Source organism: Chelonia mydas, chromosome 13 (assembly GCF_015237465.2).
Source record: "Chelonia mydas isolate rCheMyd1 chromosome 13, rCheMyd1.pri.v2, whole genome shotgun sequence".
NCBI classification, from domain to species: domain Eukaryota; kingdom Metazoa; phylum Chordata; order Testudines; family Cheloniidae; genus Chelonia; species Chelonia mydas.
In genome coordinates this window covers 26,147,033-26,172,783 of record NC_051253.2, presented here as the reverse complement: position 1 = coordinate 26,172,783, position 25,751 = coordinate 26,147,033, and the positions used below count along the sequence as shown (strand labels likewise).

At 43.0% G+C, this 25,751-nt stretch overlaps 1 protein-coding gene across 5 annotated transcripts in view; it reads left to right on the top strand.

Annotated features, from left to right (window-relative positions):
* ITCH (itchy E3 ubiquitin protein ligase) overlaps positions 1–25,751 on the top strand; it is a 121,080-nt gene that overhangs the window by 62,584 nt on the left and 32,745 nt on the right. For all 5 annotated transcript variants that reach the window (XM_043526581.1, XM_027819545.3, XM_027819546.3 and 2 more), the window contains 6 exons: positions 1,817–1,986; positions 3,687–3,921; positions 13,497–13,592; positions 15,637–15,811; positions 16,893–16,959; positions 19,402–19,486. In XM_043526581.1, coding sequence (XP_043382516.1) covers positions 1,817–1,986; positions 3,687–3,921; positions 13,497–13,592; positions 15,637–15,811; positions 16,893–16,959; positions 19,402–19,486 — 828 coding nt within the window. The remainder of the gene's footprint in view (positions 1–1,816; positions 1,987–3,686; positions 3,922–13,496; positions 13,593–15,636; positions 15,812–16,892; positions 16,960–19,401; positions 19,487–25,751) is intronic.

The following is a 25,751-nucleotide window of genomic DNA, read 5'->3' as shown; positions in this document are numbered from 1 at the left end:
GTCACCCTAGGTCCAATCCCATGGAGGTCTTAAATGCAGTATGTTCTGAGCGTGTTGCCAAGGTCCATTCAGTCTCCTACATGATAGGCACAGAGCTACAGTTCAAGATAGAAAGTGTGGTCTCTTGTGTTCAGAGCACTGTCCTGGAAACCAGGAGGACTGATTTCTCCCCAGCATATACATAAGGGGCCAAATTAAAGTTGTACAGATGGCATTAATTTTTCTGGCATTTACTAACTTTCAGTGCTTGACTTGCAACCTCCACATACTTTCAACATAGTTTTTATATTTATATATGTGTATTTTAACTCGCTGTTGTGATTGTTATAAACCAATTCCCCTTAATTTCTGTTTTTGTAAATAGTCTCATTTGTTGGAGGTTATGCAGGGATGCCATCACATAATAGTTGTCAAATCAGCGTGATGACCAGTTGGTATGATGGCCAATATATCTTAAAAATTTGTGTCGTCTTAAGGTTTAACAGAACTTTACAGTTCAAACATAAAAAAGCAATGCCATATTGTTACCCATAACAAAGAAAGGTTTCAAATTAAAGCAGCCAGTAGGAGCACATTACAAATTCTTTTGAGTACTTTGTGGCTTTCTCTAATGCTTCCTCGTTAATATTTTTTCCATTTCTGATGGAAGGAGCTTCACAAATTGTTAGTACCTTGGGAAGATCCTTGTATCAGAAGGGGGCACAAACACTATCTAAAAATCTGTGGCAATTCAGTTGTTGGATTATAGAATTGTCATGTGATCCCTTTGGAAATGAAGTTCTTATTTCCTTTTCCAAACCCCTCAGCAATCCATTGTCAAGGAAATTACATTGGTTTTTTAAAAGGAGTGCAGTTAGTTTGGTTTATTACAGAGGCTATATTTACAAGTAAATTTCTCTGATATAGCAAAAAAGTGACATTTAGTGTCAGGATTGTTTTACATAATCTTAGCTTGTGATTTCCCTACTATTTAATATTGTTAAACAAGTGTTTCCAATGTATCCTCTCTTGAATTGCACTTAGCAACCTTAACTCTAAGTTAACAGAAGTTTTTTGTTTGTTTTTGATAAATTTAGGCACTGTGTATTAAACAGTCTGAAAAATGGGGATAATGCCTGCTTTTCAGGAATGATGTTAGCTTAATTCCTTAATTTTTATTAAGATCTTTTAGATCTATAAAATGGCACTAGAGAAATACAAATATTGTATAAGTGTAACCTGCAAATACTGAAAATAACTCTAAATTGTGCTTTCCATGTATTAATTTCCCTTTACATAAACTCATGTGTTTAATTCATAAGTATTTCCTCTGATGATGGATTACTTTATTTATTAAGGTTATGCTGAAAAATCTCATCAGTATCCTAGTACAAAACTGTGATTTTTATAAGATGTGTTCACACTGGTGTGAAAATCGTTTAATTAAAAAAAAAGTTTTGAAAGCAAAACTGAGAATTTTATACAGATTTCCAATCCCCATCTGTTCTGCTGTTTCCAGTATTCCTAGTCCATCCTTCCAAACATGGCATCTTGCTTTTCTTTACCTCTGTTTAAACTCCTCTTCAAGTGCTTCCTGTTAGATATATTGCAACCAACTTAAATTCTGTATAGTTGTATGTCTGGATTGCGAAGAGGTTTATTGCTATAACAAATATGTAAACATATTGTACAAAAACTGTTTGTTTTGTATAATATGTTTATAATCTATAAGATTTTCAGAATTTCCTCTATTTAAAGCCATAATAGTTTAACTTTTCAGTTCTAATATCTTCTACAAATTCCTAAGAATTCTTGTTTCTGTTTTTCCCCCACAAAGGGCTAATGCAAATGGCCTTGAAAGCTATGAGGTTGCAGGATCCAGTGAAAGCAAGTCTGTTAATGGCAGTGATTCTCCGTTACTCACAAATGGGGTCTTTAAACCTGCTAGGCCTCCCAGGCCCTCCCGACCACCTCCACCCACTCCTCGTAGACCCTCTTCTGCAGCTGGTATGTATTCTAGTGCCAAACATCCATTTAAAAGCTATTTGTAAGTTACATTCTATTTGAACAGTCATGACCATTTCTAATATCTTTTCCTCAGATGTACTGATCCCATTTTTTTAACAAGTCCTTAAGAAATGCTCTGCCACTGAGAATTGATCTTGCTTCCTGTCTTTGTACATTCTTGCTTAATTGCTGTTTTTATCATGAGAGATTTCTAATTTCATGTCTGTGAAAGAACGGCTATATTGCAACCACTAACAAATGCAGAAAGCCCCCAAAGGGCCTGATCATGCAAATACTACCAAGGATAATGCTTACTACTGTGACATGTCCAATTGACTTTGATGTGACTACACTAGGTAGTAAGTGTTGGAAAGATTGGTGTCTAAAACAGCCTTCCTGAGTAGGTAGCAGCATTGGGTCTGGTAGATTACAGTGCGTGTTTGTTACAAATCTGATCATCTACAGTGTCAAAAACTGTCATATAATAGCAAAAGGCTGCCAAATTCTTACTATTTTTTTTGCCTTTTTATCATCTGCCAGTTGCTTACAAAAGGCCATGACATTCAGACTTCTCTGATTAAGTTTAAGTGGCCTCCTAGAGTTTCTTAGGAGACATTATCTCGAGCTGTGGACAAGTGTAGGTAGTGTCTATGAAATGTATGTATGATGTGTTATATAATCTGTATTCAGAGATAGAGTGCTTAGAAAACCATATTTATAGAAGAAAACACAATTTTTCTTAAAGGGACGTTTGTGGGAGTCAGTTTCCTCATCGGAGCAAAGACCAGGCCATCCCAGCAGCCCACTGAGAATTGGGAATAGTATTTGATTGAATAGCCAGTCGCAGGTGCAGCATGGAATCTTCTCAGGAAAGCATCTATAGTGAATGCTATCCCCTACAGATCTCAGGAAGTAGACTGAATCAAGACTTGGCTTCTTCTTTTTCATCCACTAAACTACACTGCATCCCTCATTTATAATATTTTAATATAGCTACATGGGCAATGCAGCTCTTTTATCTCTTACAATGCTGAGATCATTGTTAAGATTATTGCAGTTTGTTTAAAAAAAAAAAAAATACGGCGAATGTGCATCTCAACTTTTCAAACCTACTTATCTTGACCAAATCAAACACAATTTTTGTTTTCTGTTTTTTCGTAAATAACGATATGCTGCTGACCAAGTTGAAACTCTAAATGCTTCCCTTTAAAGTTTTCCACCCATTGTTGTTGGGTTTTTTTTTTCTTCTTTCTCTCGAGTGAAGTTTCTTTTCAGATAGATGTCGTCTAATTTCCTTTTTTGGAAATTTGCATTGTTCATTTGTAAAATAATAAAAACGAAGTTAAAAAAAGTTTAATAAGAAGGGATTCATTTACATACCTTCAGTATTTATTGAAAGTAGGTAACTTGCTATTATAAAGATAATGAAATGTTCCATCATAGAAATATAAAAGCTGTCTGCTGGTTCATGATACTACTAGGAATGTAGCATTTCTGCAAGGTAGGAAAGAACTGCCTCTGAGTTCCAGTAAGGTAAAATGTGTGGTTTTACACCTATACTTTTTTGACAGACCTATTTTACTAGCCTTTGTTTTTGTGGATTAACAATTTTCTAAAACAGATTTCTTGGGTTTTAAACACTAATGAGAGAAAACCAACTAAGAACCTTTCTTCCATTTTTGTTTTCTCTGATTTCATAGGATGTGTCAATGGTCCTTCATCTATGTCCATAGAAAATGATGAGTCCAGTGCAGGATCCTCACCAAGTACAACTCCAAATGCACCTTCAGAACAGAGCCCTGAGGGGGCAACAGCTGGAACAACAGTTCCTGCAGCTTCCGCTTTGACCACGCCTCCAGTATCCAGACAAGTCCAGCCAGTAAATCCTCCGTCTCAGACACACAGTACTGTCAGTCAAGGTCCTCTTCCACCTGGGTAGGAGTTCAGTACTATTGTACAGTTTAGTTCTGTTTTATCTCATGTAATGCAAACACCCACAGCTTCTGTATTTTGCCCGGTAAGACTATCTATGTGGTTTGATTGGTTTTCAGGCATAGGTTATGCAAGTAAGAAATTAAATTTGTTGGTATTTGTTCTCTTTGATAACATGCCCTCAAACTATTGAGCTTTTATTCATCTGGCAACCTTTGTCTTCAAATCGGGATGTGATCACTTAGTAGGATATAGGTCTTAGTGAGCTAACATTGTTATTTTGAGGAAAGCAGTTATTGCTTAGGGTAATCAGGATCTAGAAGCCATTCTAAAGTTCTTAATTCCAAATAGCCCAAGTCCTGTGAACACTGTAGCCGTGATCCTACGTAGTCTTCAGTTGTAGAATTTGCCAGAGAATCAACCCCTTGCCACAGAATTGTGCTTCAGAATGTAAGCATTTTTTTCTTCAGAACTGCGTATCTAAACTTCATGATTGTGAAGAAAACCTTTCCAAGGTGACCAGTGTAATTTATTAAGTATTGCCTGCCTTAATCTGTAGGCAGCCTGAAACAATAGCTCTGAGAGTGTGAATTGCCCCATTCACCATACTTGCATGTAAACTCTGAAATCAACTGGAAATGTCAACCTCGACTATTTCACTGCTGATAATTTCAGCAGAAATGTAAAGCTATTGTAGTTATTCCTGAATACCAGGTTGACTCATTCTTGAGACGTTAAAAGTCCCAAATGCTGTATAACCAGTTACCCACTGACAACTTCTGTGATGCAGATATGTGCTGTCTGCAAAAATCTGTGGCAAAATGAACATTTAGGGACTTAATAAAATTGAATTTAATGACAAAAACTATAACACATGGGGTACAGTTGTTCTAATTGTATTGTTAATTTTTAAATTTAATTAAATAAAAAGCTCTGTTTTTTAATTTACCTATTGCCACAAAATTTACATGCAGTTGGCCACACAGTAAACAGGGTCTTGTGTATATCTTTTGTTGCACCAAGATCACAGGTGTGTTGATCCTGGAATACTGCTCAGACCAGCTCCAGTTTAAGGACTTGGGACTCCTAAGATGCTTTCTTTTCAGGACTCATTGCCTGCAGTGCTTTTCCCATTCATCAGGCAGCTCCCAAGATGCTGGCTAAGAAGTGCAATTTTACTAGATTCCCAATCTCTGAAATTTCTAGCATTTCATAGGTGAGGATTTTATTGAATTTCACTCTGTTGCCGGTACACCAAAACAGTTAGTAGTAGCCTGGTACAAGAGTCCCCATAGAATGGTTGGGGGAAAGGGGAACAAACAAGTAGGAGAGGATTTGAAAAAATATTTTAATCTCTGGGCACTTTAGTCTTTTCAAGAGTTAACTCCTTTTTGGATCTGCAAACTGAGGGAAAGTTACCAAGAAAACTTAGGACCCTGTCTCTTTGTTCCTGTCCCTGCCCCATCACTGACCACTTTCAGTTTCTCTTCCTCTCACTTCCCTAGTCATCCTTTGACCTCTGCCAAACAGCAGACAATGCCATATGCTCTCACTCACATTCAGTCACACATCTGGCAGCTTCCTCTTCATCATAGAGATGCTTCCTGGCTCCAAGCCACCAAGTTTTCATCTTTGGTTCGTTCTGCTGTGAGCTATTCACCCATTGCCACTCTTCAGCATGAACAGAATGGGAGAGCCATCTGGGAGAGGTGAGCAGGTTTCAAGTCAAAAGAAGATGGTGTGCAGGGTTGGACTGTCTTCACGGAGGGTTTCCTGAAGCGTCCTTCCTTAGCCATAGAGGCACCCTCTTTCCAGACTTCGCCACAACCCGAAGAAACTAGCCTGAAGGCATAAAGCACCTCAAGACTAGATGGTTTCAGAGTAACAGCTGTGTTAGTCTGTATTCGTAAAAAGAAAAGGAGTACTTGTGGCACCTTAGAGACTAACCAGTTTATTTGAGCATGAGCTTTCGTGAGCTACAGCTCACTTCATCGGATGCATAGCATATCGTGGAAACTGCAGAAGACATTATATACACACAGAGACCATGAAACAAAACTTCCTCCCACCTCACTCCCCCGCTGGCAACAGCTTATCTAAAGTGATCATCAAGTAGAGCCATTTCCAGCACAAATCCAGGTTTTCTCACCCTTCCCTCCCTCCCCCCCCCCCCCCCACACACACATACAAACTCACTCTCCTGCTGGCAACAGCCCATCCCCCTTTGAAACCCCTCTTTATAATGCGCATGATAATCAAGGTGGGTCACCTCCAGCACTAATCCAGGTTTTCTCACCCCCCCCCCCCCCCAACATCCCCCCCTTTTTTCCAAAAACCACACACACAAACTCATTCTCCTGCTGGCAACAGCTCATCTTGCAATGTGCACAGCAATAATCCAAGTTTAACCAGAACGTCTTGGGGGGGGTTTTGCAGGAAAAAAACAAGGGGAGACAGGCTACCTTGCATAATGACTTAGCCACTCCCAGTCTCTATTCAAGCCCAAATTAATAGTATCCAATTTGCAAATGAATTCCAATTCAGCAGTTTCTCGCTGGAGTCTGGATTTGAAGTTTTTTTGCTTTAAGATAGCAACCCTCATGTCTGTGATTGCGTGACCAGAGAGATTGAAGTGTTCTCCGACTGGTTTATGAATGTTATAATTCTTGACATCTGATTTGTGTCCATTTATTCTTTTACGTAGAGACTGTCCAGTTTGACCAATGTACATGGCAGAGGGGCATTGCTGGCACATGATGGCATATATCACATTGGTGGATGTGCAGGTGAACGAGCCTCTGATATTGTGGCTGATGTTGTTAGGCCCTGTGATGGTGTCCCCTGAATAGATATGTGGGCACAGTTGGCAGCGGGCTTTGTTGCAAAAACTCTTCTGGCTCTATCAATCTGTTTCTTCACTTCCGCAGGTGGGTATTGTAGTTGTAAGAATGCTTGATAGAGATCTTGTAGGTGTTTGTCTCTGTCTGAGGGGTTGGAGCAAATGCGGTTGTATCGCAGAGCTTGGCTGTAGACGATGGATCGTGTGGTGTGGTCAGGGTGAAAGCTGGAGGCATGTAGGTAGGAATAGCGGTCAGTAGGTTTCCGGTATAGGGTGGTGTTGATGTGACCATCGTTTATTAGCACTGTAGTGTCCAGGAAGTGGATCTCTTGTGTGGACTGGACCAGGCTGAGGTTGATGGTGGGATGGAAATTGTTGAAATCATGGTGGAATTCCTCAAGGGCTTCTTTTCCATGGGTCCAGATGATGAAGATGTCATCAATATAGCGCAAGTAAAGTAGGGGCGTTAGGGGACGAGAGCTGAGGAAGCGTTGTTCTAAATCAGCCATAAAAATGTTGGCATACTGTGGGGCCATGCGGGTACCCATAGCAGTGCCGCTGATCTGAAGGTATACATTGTCCCCAAATGTAAAATAGTTATGGGTAAGGACAAAGTCACAAAGTTCAGCCACCAGGTTAGCCGTGACATTATCGGGGATAGTGTTCTTGATGGCTTGTAGTCCATCTTTGTGTGGAATGTTGGTGTAGAGGGCTTCTACATCCATAGTGGCCAGGATGGTGTTATCAGGAAGATCACCAATGGATTGTAGTTTCCTCAGGAAGTCAGTGGTGTCTCGAAGGTAGCTGGGAGTGCTGGTAGCGTAGGGCCTGAGGAGTGAGTCTACATAGCCGGACAATCCTGCTGTCAGGGTGCCAATGCCTGAGATGATGAGGCGCCCAGGATTTCCAGGTTTATGGATCTTGGGTAGTAGATAGAATATCCCAGGTCGGGGTTCCAGGGGTGTGTCTGTGCGGATTTGATCTTGTGCTTTTTCAGGAAGTTTCTTGAGCAAATGCTGTAGATGCTTTTGGTAACTCTCAGTGGGATCAGAGGGTAATGGCTTGTAGAAAGTGGTGTTGGAGAGCTGCCGAGCAGCCTCTTGTTCATATTCCGACCTATTCATGATGACAACAGCACCTCCTTTGTCAGCCTTTTTGATTATGATGTCAGAGTTGTTTCTGAGGCTGTGGATGGCATTGTGTTCTGCACGGCTGAGGTTATGGGGCAAGTGATGCTGCTTTTCCACAATTTCAGCCCGTGCACGTCGGCGGAAGCACTCTATGTAGAAGTCCAGTCTGCTGTTTCGACCTTCAGGAGGAGTCCACCTAGAATCCTTCTTTTTGTAATGTTGGTAGGCAGGCCTCTGTGGATCATTATGTTGTTCAGAGGTATTTTGGAAATATTCCTTGAGTCGGAGATGTCGAAAATAGGATTCTAGGTCACCACAGAGCTGTATCATGTTCGAGGGGGTGGAGGGGCAGAAGGAGAGACCCCAAGATAGGACAGCAGCTTCTGCTGGGCTGAGAGTATAGTTGGATAGATTAACAATATTGCTGGGTGGGTTGAGGGAACCATTGCTGTGGCCCCTTGTAGCCTGTAGTAGTTTAGAAAGTTTAGTGTCCTTTTTCTTTTGTAGAGAAGTAAAGTGTGCGTTGTAAATGGCTTGTCTAGTTTTAGTAAAATCCAGCCACGAGGAAGTTTGTGTGGAAGGTTGTTTTTTTATGAGAGTATCCATTTTTGAGAGCTCATTCTTAATCTTCCCCTGTTTGCTGTAGAGGATGTTGATCAGGTGATTCCGCAGTTTCTTTGAGAGCGTGTGGCACAAGCTGTCAGCATAGTCTGTGTGGTATGTAGATTGTAATGGATTTTTTACCTTCAGTCCTTTTGGTACGATGTCCATCTGTTTGCATTTGGAAAGGAAGATGATGTCTGTCTGTATCTGTACAAGTTTTTTCATGCAGTTGATAGATTTGCACTCCATGCGGCTAAATGCAGTGCCTTGCATAATGACAGGTTTCAGAGTAACAGCCGTGTTAGTCTGTATTCGTAAAAAGAAAAGGAGTACTTGTGGCACCTTAGAGACTAACCAGTTTATTTGAGCATGAGCTTTCGTGAGCTACAGCTCACTTCATCGGATGCATAGCATATCGTGGAAACTGCAGAAGACATTATATACACACAGAGACCATGAAACAAAACTTCCTCCCACCTCACTCCCCCGCTGGCAACAGCTTATCTAAAGTGATCATCAAGTAGAGCCATTTCCAGCACAAATCCAGGTTTTCTCACCCTTCCCTCCCTCCCCCCCCCCCCCCCCACACACACATACAAACTCACTCTCCTGCTGGCAACAGCCCATCCCCCTTTGAAACCCCTCTTTATAATGCGCATGATAATCAAGGTGGGTCACCTCCAGCACTAATCCAGGTTTTCTCACCCCCCCCCCCAAACCCCCCCCCTTTTTTTTCCAAAAACCACACACACAAACTCATTCTCCTGCTGGCAACAGCTCATCTTACAATGTGCACAGCAATAATCCAAGTCTAACCAGAACGTCTTGGGGGGGGTTTTGCAGGAAAAAAACAAGGGGAGACAGGCTACCTTGCATAATGACTTAGCCACTCCCAGTCTCTATTCAAGCCCAAATTAATAGTATCCAATTTGCAAATGAATTCCAATTCAGCAGTTTCTCGCTGGAGTCTGGATTTGAAGTTTTTTTGCTTTAAGATAGCGACCCTCATGTCTGTGATTGCGTGACCAGAGAGATTGAAGTGTTCAAGTGTTCAAGACTAGATGGTATCCATAGGGTCAAAGAAACATTTTTAGTGTCTTACAGAATTAAAAAGCAGTATTTGTGCTATATGTCTTAAATAGCAAGTTGTATAATTGCATTGAAGTTTGCTGCACTGCAATAAATAACTAGATGTCTACATTATGCTGGTCTTAGAGCCTCAGCATCTGGGCTAGAATAGTTTCCCTACAGTTCTGAACCATTCTGTTAGTTTACTGTGGATAAACTGAGCTGTCATTCTTTTCCATTTCCTGCCATTTTGTCACCCTCCTATTCTTTCAGATATTTACATTATCTCGCTGTGCATCTAGAGAATTAGTGATAAAGTTTAAAATTTTAAAATAGTTCAGCTCCTAATTACAGTGTCTGCAAAGTTTTATTCGGGTTTATGTGCCAGCTTGCTCTTTTCATATTATGGATCCAGTGCCACTGACATGACATGGATAAAAATTGGATTCAGACTAATTGCTCCTAATTGACTTCTGTCACCTTTGTGGCGCACGCTTCAGATATGGGGTGTTAGCTCTCTTAGTACTTAGTGGGTAGAATTCCATCCCTAGCCTATTTGGAATTTGATTGTTGTTCCTTCTGCTTTTGAAGTGTTTGAAAATATTTCCTTTTAAATTCCCCTTTTAAGTATTATGTTGTACCACTGCCTCCTGTACACAGGTTTAATAGATCCAGTGAACAAGGTACTCGTTATAAAAGTGCTTTGCAAATAATAAATACTTTATACAAAGTAATTATAGTATTTCTGTTAGCTTTAAACTGCAAATGAATGATTTGAATAATTTTCTACCTGAAACTAGAAACACACTGTTGTTGTTCTTCGAGTAGTGTCCATCTGGCAGCTCCACTTCAGGTGTGCATGCGCCCCACGAGCCTTTGATCAGAGATTTTTGGTGGTAGTATCTGTTCATCCTGCACATGTGCCCTACATATCCTTATGCCCGGTACCAAAGACCTGGGGCTGCATGGGCGAACCACCCTCAGTTCCTTCTCAGCCCCCTCAGCCTATGACAGCATCTACCACTCAAAGTTTAGCTTTAGAAAGCGCTAGTTTTTAGTTTAGTTTTTTTAATGTAGTTATTTACTTCTCGTTTAATTTATGCTTGCACTTTATTTTTTGTGTGAAGCTTGTTTTATGCTTATTTTAATCCTTGGGGTTCATCGTCAGGATATGTCAGGATCTCCAGGATTTAAGTGCTGCCTCACCTGCTGGGAGTGTGTTGGACATTCCTGGTGTATTCACTGTTTGGGGGATATTAAAATTTTGAGGGAAGTGTGTATCTGCTCAGCCTTTAAAAGCAGAGCTAATAAAAATTGGGAGATTAATCAGGCTCCTAGTGATGGCCTCAAATCCAGACCAAGAGAACTACCTTGTACATTGGCCTCCAGGTGAGATTAGTGCTTTGTCAATCTCTGCACCACATTCACCCAGGCCTTTGCAGGACAGACTGTCAGAGGTTACTGGAAGGACTCATAAAAGGAAGAGTACTAGTGCTCCTCATAAAGCGCCTATTTCAAAAAAGCCTGTCTCCTCAGAAGAAGACTGTTGGAGATCTCAGGTCCCGGTCTGGGTACCGCTGAGTCTCTAGGCTCCTTTGGTGTACTGTATCTAGGGCTCTGAAGTCTTTCAAAGGTCACGGTACCAAACATGCTTTAATACTAAAGGCATCCTCTGTACTGCCCAAGAATGACCATACTACAAAAGAGTCTAAACCTCTACCTCCAGAAAGGCAGTACCTACAGACACCATGCTACACTCAGTACCTAAACAAGTCACCCAGGCTCCCTAGGTACCGATGAAGAAACAAGCATCTCACTCTATTTTGGCACCCCCAAAGCAGTCATTGTCTTTGGTACCAGCAACATCCACCAGATGGAACCCGCCAAAACAGTTTCATCCCCTGGTACTGACACTGGAAACTTGCTCCTTTTCAGCACTAATCTACATCAGTCATCATGGGGGAGTGAGGTTCCTCATTCTCTGTTCAAAAGCAATTAAGTTATGGAACTCTGATGTATGGCCAACCACATCCTCATTTCAACCTCTTACCTTCCAGGCATACAAAACACCATGGCAGACTCTCCCAGCCGACATTTCTCCTGTGGTTATGAATTGGAACTGGAATTGGGGGTTCTCAATCACATTTTTCTGGCTTGGGCCCTTCAAGACCTGTATGCTACCGCTGCCAACAGGACATACAAAAAGCTCTGCTTGAGAGGAAGCTTTGGCCTTCACTTCCTCGGGGATGCCTTCCTTATTCCTTGGTGGAGAGGTCTCCACTATGTATTTCCTCCAATGCCACTGATCGTTGAACAATATCAAATGAGATTGAGCCAAAATCATATTGATTGTTCCAACATGGGTAAGACCAGTCTAGTACCCTACCTAATTTGTCTCGGTTCTTGTCCAGCATGGAGTCTTCTGCCCATTCCCCATTTGCTATCTCAGGACTTTGTTCATACTCTTCATTCCAACCTGGAGATTCCTCATCTCAGAGTTTGATGGTTCTTGGATATAGAGACTTTCTGTTCTGCAGAGGTGTGAAAGGTACTATTAAATACTAGAAAAACATCCACACGAAAGTGTTATCTTCAGAAATGAAGGAGATTTCATCACAACTTTCCACTGTTCACTCTCCCATCTTAGATGTCCTTGATTTACTTGTTGGAATTAAAAAACTCAGAACTCTTTCTGTTCTGTCAAGGTTCATTTAGTGGCTATAATAACCTTTTATTCCTCAACTGAGGGATTCTCAGTGTTTGCTCATCCCACAAAAGTAAGATTCATTAAAGAATTGATGCTCGTTTTCCCTCCAGTTAGGAACCCTCTCGTATGGGATCTAAACTTGCTCCTTAATTGTCTCATGAAAACCCCCTTTGAGCCAATGGCCACCTGTTCTCTTCTTCCCCTGACATTGAAAGTGCCATTCTTGTTGGCCATTGTTTCTGCCTGAAGAGTCAGGGAAATGGGCACTTGAATGGTGGACCCTTCGTTTACAGTTTTTTCAAGGACACAGTTTCATTGTGACCCTATCTTAAATTTCTGCATAAGGTGTCCTCTGTATTTCACATCAACCAAGTCAATCCATCTCCCAGTTTTTGTCCCAAAGCGAAATCGGACTGATCAGGATGCTACTCTCCATACCTTGGATCTCAGAAGGGCATTAGCTTTCTATTTGGACAGAACCATTTAGAAAGTCTCCCAAACTATTTGGATCAGTCAGCAATTGAAGCAAACAAAGGATCCACAATCTCCACCCAAAGATTCTCAAGGTGGATCTCTGGATGCATTATCTCCTGCTGTAAATTTGTCAGTGTATCCACTCTCCTTCTAGAGTTCTAGCCCATTCTCCATCTACCTCTGTGGCATTAGTCATACATGCTGGAAATCTGCAAGGTTTCAACCTGGACCTTGATACATACTCTTTCCAAAAATTATGTGACTATTTATTCCTCTAGAACTGATGCTGCAGTTGATAATGTAGTCATATATCTTCAGTATTAGATTTGCCTCCAAAGCTCCTTCCTCCTGATGAGGATACTGCTTGGAAGTCATCTGATGTGGAGCACCCAGTGGGACACTACTCAAAGGAGGAGGAGAGGTTACTCATCTTGTGCAATAACTGGAGTTCAAGATGTGTGTCCCTATGGGTGCTCCACTACCCAGTCTCCTTATTCTTTTTTTAGTGTTTCCTCCATGGGGCTTTGCAGCGGAGAAGGAGCCGAGATGGTTCACCCATGCAGCCCTGTATGTTCTTGACAAAGAGCATGAGAATGTGTAGGGCGCATGCACGGACTGAACAGGTACTACTACTGAAAATCTCTGATCAAAGGCACATGGGATGCACACGCCTGAAGTGGAGCACCTATAGGGGGACACATCTCAAAGAACTCCACTTACTGCACAAGCTGAGTAACATTTCCTTTTTTAATTCTAGATGGGAGCAAAGAGTGGACCAGCATGGTCGAGTATACTACGTAGATCACATTGAAAAAAGGACAACATGGGATCGGCCGGAACCTCTTCCCCAAGGGTGAGTCTGTAGAAGACATCTAGCCTCCGGTGATATGTCTAGGCTATAGTTTAGCTCAAGTTAATTGATTATTAATTAACTTGAGCTAGCTGACACTTGGGATATTACACACTTATTCCAGGACACACACATTTGTGGTTTGTACTAAGCTGAGCCCTAACGTAAATACCAAACACTTGTGGAATGTCCAGACTAGCAGGTATAAACATGTTGGCTAGCTCCAGTTAAATTTCTAGTGTAGATAAACCCCAGGAGACTTTGTGACTCGATTAAGAGCTTGCACGTGCTTCTTTGGACCATCTCTATCCCTATATGAGTGGCACATGCTGGTGCCTTGGAGATGAGGCTCAGATTTTTATTTTTTAAATCTTTGGAGAATAAGAGAAAAAATGGCTATCTGCATTGTATCTGTTGTGTAGGGTTGGTGGAGAGGGAGAAGGTATAGGAAAAAGAGGAGCAGGGAAGTTTTACTAACAATCAGACACCAAGCAGCTGTGTCTGCTTATAAAGAAAAAAGGTGCTCAAGATCAGTCATGGTAAAAGAAAATAGATTGTCTGTCTTCCCCACTCTGGGGAAAGGAACCAAAACCGGAAAACCAAAGCAAAGGCTACCACAAATAACAGCACATGGGTCTTAGCCCCCAAAAATACTAGGTTCACTAGCCAGCTCTGAATAAGTGCTTCCCTGATTAGTTCTTTCTCCTGAGGTCTCTGGTTTCTATCCTGTTACCAGAGCTCAGGTTCCCATCTGCTAACCTTGCTGCACACCTGCACCTTAAGCAGAGCTTTGCTAATCATACTCTTCCAGTCATTAATAGACCAGCAGCCAACAGCATTAGCTTTTACACAGGAGCACACATTTGTATATTTGTCCTTTTCCTGGTTTTCTGGGGACACTGCATCTTTTAACCAAAAAAATATTTTTTTCCTTCACACTTTATTCATATCACATTCACTCTCTCACTCATGTCACGCGCACAACAAGAAAATGTAGAACTGCCGAGAGAACTGATCTCAAAGGGGAAAATACACTTCCCCACCCCCAACAGAGACACCAACCTGTTGCACTATACTTTACGGCTTTTACATTGATATAGTGGAGAGAGTTTATCAGGTATTGATCAATACAGGTATTGCACCAGACCTTGCTCAATACTTGACCACTGTTCATTTGAGTTTTTTGATGAATGTCACTTATTTCAAATTGATATGAAGTGGACACCAAGTAGAATGTGGGCACTCTTTTGGTTTTCTGAGGTTAGACTAGAAGTGTGCCAGAAAGTGCATGAGAGCATCTCACGTTTTGCAGCCAGAGCTGGCAATGTTACTTTAATTTTTTTTAAAAGAGGCCAGTAGACTGCAATTATTTCACGCGTCCATCCCATCCCTCAGATATATAATGTATAACAACAGTAATGACTTATCCAGAGCCAGCCAGATGTATAAAGCAGCTCTTGAGCACCACTTAAAAGCATTGCAAGCAGGTGACTGACTAGATGGTGGTATTGTGGAACAAAGTGAGGCTATTTCTACACTACCACAGTAAGTCAACCTGTGCTACACAACTCCAGCTGTGTGAATAATGTAGCTGGAGTCGAGTTACCGCGGGGTCTACACCGCGGGAGGTCAATGGGAGAAACTCTCCCGTCGACTTACCTTACTCTTCTCGTCGGGGGTAGAGTACGGGGGTAGATAACGGGTCAACTGGAGAGCGATCTGTTGTCGATTTGGTAGGTCTTCACTAGACCCGCTAAATCGGCTGCCGGTGGATCGATCTCAGAGACTCAATCCCAGCTGTAGTGTAGACCTGCCCTGAGAATAATTCTCTCATTTTAGTTAGCACTTTTCTCTAGCTCTTTAGATTGTTTCAGCAGGAACTGTAATGGGGAGATAAGCACTGACCACATTGAACTTTTCATTTAACAAAACTCCACGTCCAATTCCATGTTTATCTCCTGCTTGCCTTGCTCCTTGTCTGACTCTAAAATCGTTCTGAGCCTTTGAGTGCTGCGTGCTGTTGAGACTCCTTGTTTGCATTGTTTAGCTGGGAGCGACGAGTTGACAACATGGGGAGAATTTATTATGTCGACCACTTCACTAGAACGACAACATGGCAACGACCAACACTGGAATCTGTCCGGAATTATGAGCAATGGCAACTTCAACGCAGTCAGCTTCAAGGAGCTATGCAACAGTTTAACCAGAGGTTCATATACGGGGTGAGAAGTCTATTCTGATATAGAGGAAAAAATGTGTTCTGGAGGAGCACCCCCACTCCCAAATTCCACCCATCCACCTCCACTACAAACAGATCAAACTTCCTTCCCCTTCTTCTGCATCCCTTCTGCACAGCTTTGTGAAGGTGCACACACTTGGGCTTGGCAAGGGGCTGCCAGAAGATTGTGCCCTGTAAGGATACCAGAATTAAAGTTGTGCATTCTTTGAGGTGTATGGTGGCTGTGTGTTTGTTTCTCTGGATGTGGGAGTAGAGGGTGGTATGTACAATTGGGAGCCTTAATTTATTTCCTTGCTTTTTGTTAGGTATGGCACAACTATAACTGACAAACGGTAGTGTTTGCTGTATTGTATATATCTTGTGAAATATTCCTCATGTAGCAAAGTCCACTGATTTACTGAGAAAGGTCAAAGTGGTGAGGAAATGGTTCAAAACCAGCTGTGGTTTAGATGTTGTGGCCAGCTAGCAGATGTAGTGGCTGTTTATGCTGGTAATGTTTGGAGACTTGTTCAGGTTAACTCTATTTGTATTCAGTCTTAAATGAATTCTAAATCTTAGTCACTTCACTGTGTTGTGTCTTCTATTGGTTGGCCAAAGATTAGTATGGGAAGTTCACCCAGAGGAAGCAATTGAGGGATTTTATGCAGGTAAAATGCAATTATAACATGTGATTGGGAGGAAAACAAGGGGAGTTAAGCAATCCAAAATCCACCAAATACTAATGAATGGTAGACTTTGACTGGACATCTCCAAATACTGCTTGCAGTTAGTTTAGCAAGACAGGTGATGTAGGTTTTTAGTAGCTACTTAAACACTCATGTTAAGCCTCAAAAACAGAGCAGTGTTTCCCTGATTGTGTTAGGCTTTCATGTATTGGATTCTGAGGCTATGTCTACACTAGCACTTTTGTCTGTATAATTAAGTTGCTCGAGGGTATGATGCCCTGTGTAGCACTAGCAAGAATGCATTTGCTTTACTGATTTTATGGTTAAATTAGAGGTCTGGAAAGCAAATTGGTGGTGGGTGGTCATGATTGATGCACCATTTTTGTGTGTGATCTGCAGAACCAAGACGCTACCCCCACACAGAAGACAGAGTTTGATCCTCTTGGCACCCTGCCACATGGATGGGGTAAGTCTTGTTCAAATGGTGTTTTATAACATAACTTAAACATTAATACATACATCTGGCATTTTTTTTACCAAATGTTTTTGATCGTACTTTGCTTTTTTTTTCTTTTATGAAATCTGAATTTAAATTCCCTTTTTATTAAATATAATCAAAAGTACTGTTTAAGAACCAGCTTCTGATACGGTGTATATGCAGTTCCATAAATAGATTAAAAAGTACACCGCATTATTCTGTTACACTTCTAAGTTGCAACTGACTTTCTTTTAGTGTCCTTATCATACAACGTGGACTTTTCCCTGCTGCTGTTACTGTCTTAACCATTTTAGTCATACAGATTGTTTTGTATTGTTTCTGGTAGAGAGCCAGTGCTTGGAAAGTTTTTGTTGGTCTTGAAAGCATTTATATAGGTCTGCCAGCCCCTTGTTAAAAATATTTCCAGCATAATTTCAGCAGTCAATATCATTGCATTATTTTGTTTGAAAGATAATATAAAAGTTGTCAGGACTTGTCTACACTACAAACTTTGTCGTCATAGCTATAGTGGATTAGCTATACCAGCAGATCGCCCAAGTGGAGATGCTGATAAGGTGACAGAAGTTCTCCTGCCAGTATAGCTAAACCACCTCCCCAAATGACAGTAACTATGCTGACAGAAGCACTCTTCTGTCCGCATAGTTGTGTCTACACTTGGGCTTTTGCTGGCATAGCTTTGTCAGGTGGGGAGTGGTGATTTTTTTTTTTTTTTTCCCCTCACTCCTAAATAATAGACCTATGCTGGCAAAACTTTGTAATGTAGACTAAGCCTTGTATTCAGGTGGTGGGGTGGGGAAAACAAGATGGTAATCAGAATGATGTCATTTTAAGGTTGAATACCTTTACTTGGCAGATCTAGACATGGATTTTTTTTATAACGTTTCAAAAGTTTGATTTGCAATTTTTTAAAGGTTCAGACATTATTATTTGGATTTCTAGTCTTGGATGTATGCAAGATATCAGTGCATTAAACTGGCAGGCCCACATGGCACCTTATTCTACATGTGTGGTATTTCAAAGAACATTGCTAATTAGTTTGTTTGCTCCGCTCCCCCCGGCAAAATCAAATCTCTGTGTACAGTAGAGTTCTGCTACTTTTATAACCTCCTTACAAACATGCCTCTGCACGTAGGCATTTCCTGTAAAGCTGGACAGAAATGTTTATTACCTGCTATGGCTTGATTTCAAGCCTGTTTTTCTCCTGCAACATCTAAAACATAGTGAGGCGCTCATATGCTGTGCTTATCTAACGTTGTCAAATTGCAGAAGACTGAATCTTGGTGTTTAGTAAAGGAGAAATGGATTTTCAACAGAATGTGTGTATAAGTGTTTGCATATGTGCCTAAACATATTTTAACTGTGTGAGACAATAAACATCCATATTTATTTACTTGGGGTGTAAACATTATTTTTCTCTTGCTGCAGTTTTGGCTCATACTTTAACAGTGGAACGGCTTTCACATTCATACGCTGCCATATTTGTATACATGTCTGGTGTACCTGGGCACGTTTCTTCATTCTTCCATTAATCAGTTAAACTATATTTGAGGGCCCATGGCAATAATCCAGGGAGTTGGGATTTATAATGGCTCATGATGGAAGATGGTTTTCCTATGGAGAAAACCACTTCCTTTTTTTCATCTCCAACTAAAAGTAGGGTTTTTTTCCCACCTTTCTCAATGGGAAAATAAATAGTATAATTAATAACTGTACATATGTGGATTTTTTAAGTATAGTTTTTGTTAAAGATGGAAGGCTCAGATTGATTTAAAAATAAAAAGATCAATATTGGTATTTTAATTTTTAAACAAGGGGAAAATATCTGCATGAGCATTCCAGAACAACCAAAAAAAGTAAGAGAAATTAAGGTAAAATGCAAATCTGGTTCTTCCATAAGTTATCTCCCTTTGGGCATCTGCTAAAGAAACCTATTTTTAAAATAATGGGGGGGGGGAAGCTTTTCTACTTTTATTATTATTGTTGTTTGTTGTTGTTACAATTAGTCATAGTAAGTATATTATGCTGTTGCCCAAAAGCCCCACTTGTGTTTGGGGCCCCATTGTGTTAGGTGCTGTAGAAACACACAAGCGAAACAAGTCCCTAAAGAATATCAGATGAACACCCTGAATGTTGTTTTTCGCTGAGGGTAAGTTACAGTACAGTTCAAAACATTACACTAGTACTCGAATTAAAATAGATTTCTGGTGCTGAGAAACTGGTAAGAAATGATGGGTTTGGAGAGAGAATGATGAAGAATCAGATATGTTAAATGTGAGATTGAGGTGCCAAGAGCACCTAAAGAAAACAGATACTGCCACAAGATCCAGCTAATTGGTTATTTTAAGCACAGTTAGTGTGAGGAGTAAATTTGCTGGAACTGAAATTTCTTCACTTTTTATTTCTCCTTAGAAAAGAGAACTGACAGCAATGGCAGAGTGTATTTTGTCAATCACAACACACGTATCACACAATGGGAAGACCCCAGAAATCAGGGGTAAGAATTTTTAAATCAGTTAAATAATTTCAAATGGCTTTTTAATATAAGTGTTATAATTATTATTATTTTAGTTGAGAGCTTAAGTTCCCGCTAAGCGCGGCCGCGCAGCAGGCTATCAAGGACCGTGCATGCACGCAGCCACAGGGGCCTGGAGAACACAGAGGTAGGGGGTGGGTGGGGGAGTAAGTTGGGTCGTGCAGGGCTGTGGCGGGGAGAGGCGCCTCTCCCCCAGCCCAGGTGCTGCTGCACAGAGAGGGCTATGGGGAGTCCTCTCTACCCACCGCAACTCCGGGGCAGCCTGCACCCCAAACCCCTCATCCCTGGCTCCACCCAGAGTCCTCACCCCCAGCTGGAGCCTTCAGGCCCCACACCCTAAGCCCAACCCTCAGCCCCAAGCCCCCTCGCGCACCCCATACCCTTTGTCCCTGGGCCCATGCCAGAGCCCTCGTCCCCGTCCCCCCCCGCACCCCAAGCCCAACCCTCTGCCCTAGCCCTGAGCCGCCTCCTGTACCCTAAGCCCCTCATCCCCAGCCAGAGTCCTCAGTTCCCCGCACCCTAACCCTCTGCCCCAGCGTTGAGCCCCCTACCTCACTCCAAACCCCTCAGCCCCATCCCCACCATGCATCACCTCCATATTGGTGCACATAACAAAATTCATTCTGCACATGGATGTAAAAAATTAGAGGGAACATTGGTTGAAAGTGAGAATTAGGAGGCATTTCTGAAAACTGAAGCCTTGGATTGTACCTTGCTGCCTTCTATCGGCTTTTCAGACAAGACTCACTTACAGTGTAGAAAATGATACAGAACTAAAGCAATAAGAAAAGGAGTACTTGTGGCACCTTAGAGACTAACAAATTTATTTGAGCATAAGCTTTCATGAGCTACAGCTCACTTCATTCGGCTGCTACTCTGAAACCAGAACTAAAGCAGAAATTACTAAAAGGAACATTGCTTGCATAACAGGAAAACCGTTAGGAAAGTCCCAGTTAACAGCAACACCTCTTTGCAAAAAACCCCCAAACACACAAACAACTATTACAAAGTCAAAGACGAACCGGAAATGTTTCCATTAATAGAGAAAATTAAATAGAAATAGCCTTTTAAGCAACCCTGCCCTTAGTGCTTGTAATTCTTACTTTACAGCAGCGGTTCCCAAACTTTAACAGCCTGCATATCCCTTTCACTAAATTGTGAAATCTCGTGAACCCCCTCCTAAAAATGAATATTTCCAGGGATTTAAGTTTAAATTTCCTCAGTGTGATGGATGCGCTTGCTTTGCTCTGCATAGCTCTTGGAGGTCCGGAACCACTGGACAAAGATAAAGTCTCGGGTCTGTTTCTGTATCAAGTCTCAGAGGAGAGTGGGGTGGGAGGAGGTATTTTTTCATGCTTTGTGTGTATATAAAAAGATCTTCCACACTTTCCACAGTATGCATCTGACGAAGTGAGCTGTAGCTCACGAAAGCTTATGCTCAAATAAATTGGTTAGTCTCTAAGGTGCCACAAGTACTCCTTTTCTTTTTGTATCAAGTCTGTTTTTGTATTTGGTTTTCAGATGTGCAAACGAGAAAAACGCTTTCTCGCATAAGTATGTTGTCGAAAATGGTAACAAAACTGCAGCAGCTTTTTCTGCCAGAAGGGGGTCCTCATTTCTTAAACTCAGCCAAAAGTTGATCAGTGACAGATTTCTGAAACTCTTTTTCAGTTCATAATCACGGGAGATCTCAATCAATTTCTCTTTTTCCTCCGTGTTCAGTATCTGTGTTGAGAAAGTGGTATCATCAAAAGGGTTGCGAATCCAGTCATCGCCTGACATAGCTGGAAAGTATTCCCTGAAAGTTGTGCAAGGTCCTTTCAGGTGTGCAGTTATATTTGTTTTAGTGCACTGATCCAACTGAAATTTATATTCTGCCAGGAAGTCATGAAGATTACTGAAACACTCAGTTTGTTTTCCAAACAACTTTCCCAGAACTGAAACTTCTTTATCATGGATTCAGCTCCTTCTTGCACGTTGAAAACTGTTATATTGTGGCCTTGAAGAGATAAATTTAAGTCATTAATTCTTGAGAAAATATCTACTAAATAAGCTAGACTCTGGAGCCAGACATTATTTTCCATATAGCTGGCAAGGTGCAAAGGGTGGCTGTTGGGGGGAGGGGGGGACCTAGGATTTCTGTTCTAAGCTCAAACAAGCGCACAAGGATTTTGCCCCGTGAGAGCCATCTAACTTCAGTATGTGTCAACAGACAGTTGTGTATACTACCCATTTCTTCACAAAGTATGTGAAATATTCTGGAATTTGTTGGCCGTGATTTTATGAAGTTACCATTTTCCCTGCATTGTCCAGCACTTCCTTCAGTCCCTCAGGCATGCGGTTTGTTGCGAGGGCTTGTCTGTGGATGCTGCAATGAGTCCAAGAGACTTTTGATGCAACCTTTTTTGTTCAAGCTACAAATCCAGTATACTTCCCTGTCATTGATGTGGCCCCATCAATGCAAATGCCTAAGCAACTAGACCAATCTGTTTCCTTTTCTTGAAAATATGCATTAGTCAGTGTGGCAAAGTACCTTGTTCTCCTCAACAGACTCGGTCCTTTTTAGCCTTGGAGACATCGGCTTGGGCAAGGTAAATCCTTACAGGTAGCATAGGGTCTGGTTATTCCTTTTCCTGATCAGTCCCTTGTGTTTGTTTTCCTTCCCTTCTGGGGCGGGGGGAGTGTAGCCTCCCTTCCTCGAAGGGTTCGGTGTCTTGCTGCCCTTAGCCTACTGGCAGCTTCCGTCCTTCTCTCACTCTCTCCTCCCTCTCCTTCGACGCTGGGGAGGGTTTATAAAGGTCTCCACCAGTTGGAGCCAGCTGAACCTAATTAGCTCCCTAGCAACCCCTTCTCCACCTGAACCTTATTTCCGTGTGGTTATTTCCTCAGTGGACAGGGAGGGGCCTTTTAATCCCCTGGGTCTAATTACTACCCCTCCCTTTTTTGTAGCTGTTTGTCCTGGGTTGACCGCATATCGCATTTCCCCCCTGCTCAACACTATGGGGTTGGGCTACTTGGGTCGGAAAGCAGTGCACTCTTGATAGGCCATCCGCATTGCCATGTTGGATTCCAGACCTATGTTGTACTGAGAAGTGGAAGGGTTAAAGCGACAGGAACCATCTCATTACTCTCGCATTTTTCGTCTTTCTTTTGGTGCATCCGCTGCAGAGGGGCATGGTCCATGACAAGGGTAAACCTCCGTCCCAGTAGATAGTAGCATAGGCTTTCTATGGCCTCTTTTACCACCAGCCATTCCTTTTCCACTCCGGCGTACTTCCGTTCCCTAGGCAGGAGCTTCCTACTGAGGAAGAGGACAGGGTGTTTGTCGTCTCCGACCATTTGTGAAAGTACAGCTCCCAACCCTACTTCAGAGGCTTTGGTTTGTAGGATAAACTCCTTCCCCCAGTCTGGGGCTACAAGTCCGGGGTCTGTGCACAGGGCCATCTTCAGATCCCCAAAAGCGCCTTCGTCCGCAGCAGACCAATTTATTACGTCCGGGCCCCTAGCTTTTGTTAGGTCCGTTAATGGGCATGCCCTGGTGGCGAAGTGGGGAATGAACCATCTATAGTACCCCACTAGTCCCAAGAAGGCTCTGACCTGTTTTTTCCAGAGGGGTCGGGGCCACTTCTGTATAGCTTCTAACTCGTTGAGTTGGGGCTTCACCATGCCCCTCCCCACTATATACCCGAGGTACTTGGCCTCAACTAACCTGATCGAACATTTGGAGGGATTCGCCGTCAGCCCCGCCTTCTTCAGGGTGTCCAGGACTGCTTCCACCTTCTCCAAGTGCATCTCCCAGTCAGGTCTATATACAATGACGTTGTCGAGATAGGCCACTGCGTACTTGCCATGGGGTCGCAACAGCTTGTCCATGAGTCGTTGAAACGTAGCAGGAGTGCCATGCAACCCAAAGGGGAAGACAGTGTATGGATACAGACCTTCTGGAGTTGCAAAGGCCGTATTTTCTGCCAATCTGCCAATAGCCCTTGGTCAGGTCAAGGGTAGACATAAACCGTGCTTTTCCCAGTCTGTCAATTAGCTCATCTATCCGGAGTATAGGGTATGCATCAAATTGGGATACCTCATTCAACTTGCAGAAGTTGTTGCAGAACCTCCTACTGCCGTCAGGCTTAGGCACTAATACCACAGGACTTGACCATTGGCTATGAGATTCTTCAGTGACTCCTACGGTCAGCATTTTCTGGACCTCTGTCCTGATCTCTTCTCTTTTTTGGCCTCCGGGATCCGGTATGGCTTGATGTTCACTTTCACTCCAGGCTCTGTGAGGATGTGGTGGTGAACCTCAGTAGTCCCGCCTGGCTTTTCCGAGAACACATCCTGGTTGCGTTTGATCAGGCTGATCACTTCCAATCGTTGTTCCGGAGTCAACTTTGGAGATATCCCCACCTGGTCGGGCTGGTTGCTTTTAGGGAATGGCGCCCCCAGCGCAACCACCAGAACTTCTCTATCCTAGCGAGGTTTCAGCAGATTTATATGTTAGATCTGCTCCAGCTTCTGGCGGCCCGGTTGTCGGACCTTATAGTCGACTTCTCCTATAGCGTCTATTATTTCGTATGGCCCCTGCCACCTGGCCAGGAGCTTGCTCTCTGCCGTGGGTATGAGCACCGTGGGTCTCCCACCTGGAACTTCTGGGTCGCCTCTTAGCGATTGTAGTATGTCTGTTTCACCTCTTGTGCCTTCTCCATGTGTTCGTGTACAAGGGGGGGCGACTTGGGCTATCCTGTCTTTCATCTGTAACACATATTCAATGATGTTTCTCCCTGGGTTCGGCTGTTCTTCCCAGCCCTCTTTAGCCAGGTCCAGTATGCCTCTGGGGTGGCAACCATATAACAGCTCAAAGGGGGAGAATCCCGTGGAAGCCTGGGGTACTTCCTGTACGGCAAACAGCAAGTAGGGCAGCAGAGCGTCCCAGTCTTTCCCACCACAACTAACCACTTTCCGCAACATGTTCTTCTATGTCCTGGTGAAGCATTCGACAAGACCATCGGTCTGGGGATGGTAGACCGATGTCCTGAGGGTCCGTATGTGGAGCATTGTACATAGGTCTTTCATCAGCTTAGACACAAAGGGGGTCCCTTGGTCCGTCAGGATCTCCTTGGGTATCCCTACTCTGGAAATAATCTGGACTAATTCTTTGGCTATCGTCTTGGTCAGGGCGTTCCGCAGGGGTATGGCCTCGGGGTATCAGGTGGCATAATTTAGTATTACCAGAGTATACTGGTGGTCCCTGGCTGACTTCTCCAATGGCCCTACTAGGCCCATAGCTATTCGCTCAAATGGGGTCTCAAGGGCCCCTTTGGTACCTCTACCAATTAAGTGTGGTCGGGGCCCATGCATCTGGCATTCTGGACAGGACGTACAATATTGTAGGACCGCCGCGTAAATGCCAGGCCAAAAAAACCTCTGCAGGATCTGATCAAGGGTGACCTAGGTGGCCCCCGAACAAATGGCTGTGAGCCAGATCCATCCCGCCCCTCTGATGCTTCTGTGGGACCAAGAGTTGTTCTACAACTTGCTCTTGGACCCGGACTACTCTGTATAGCAGATCGTTCTTAATGACATAACATGGCCCTGGGCCCTTAACTCGCCCCTCCACAGGGACCCCATTTACCTCGACTACTTCTTTACGAATATTGTTGTGTATTGGATCATTGGCCTGATCCTGACGAAAATTCCTGAGTGCGATCCCCATTTGCCCAAACTCAGGGGGGTCTACCTCAGTCTCCCCTTCGGGGAAGGCCCCTGGGGAACCCGGTTCGATGATATAGTTGTTGATTGCCGGCCCAGTCCTGCTGTTGGTTGAGCCACCTCTTTCCCCTACAAGCGTAGACTTCTGGTATTGGATCAGGATCTTCGTCCCCCTCCTTTTATCTTCCCTCCGTTCCCTCCGGGGCTTCCCCGGTGGGGAGAACAAATCCTGGCCAAATTCATGGAAGGCCGGGGGGAGCGGGGGTAAACTAGTGGGGCCACCCCCTGGGTCCTGGAGTCATTATTTTCTTTTACCTTCTCCCCGGGGAGTAGGCTATCAAATCCTGGGAAGTCTTGTCCGATAAGGACTGGGTAGGGGAGTTTCGGAACTACTCCCACCGTCACCTTAGTGGGGTTTCCGCGAACTTCTATTTTTACGGGGATGGTTGGGTAATAGTTGACATCCCCATGCACACAGGATATTCCTGAGCACTAGCCCCGGGATAGTTGGTCCTGC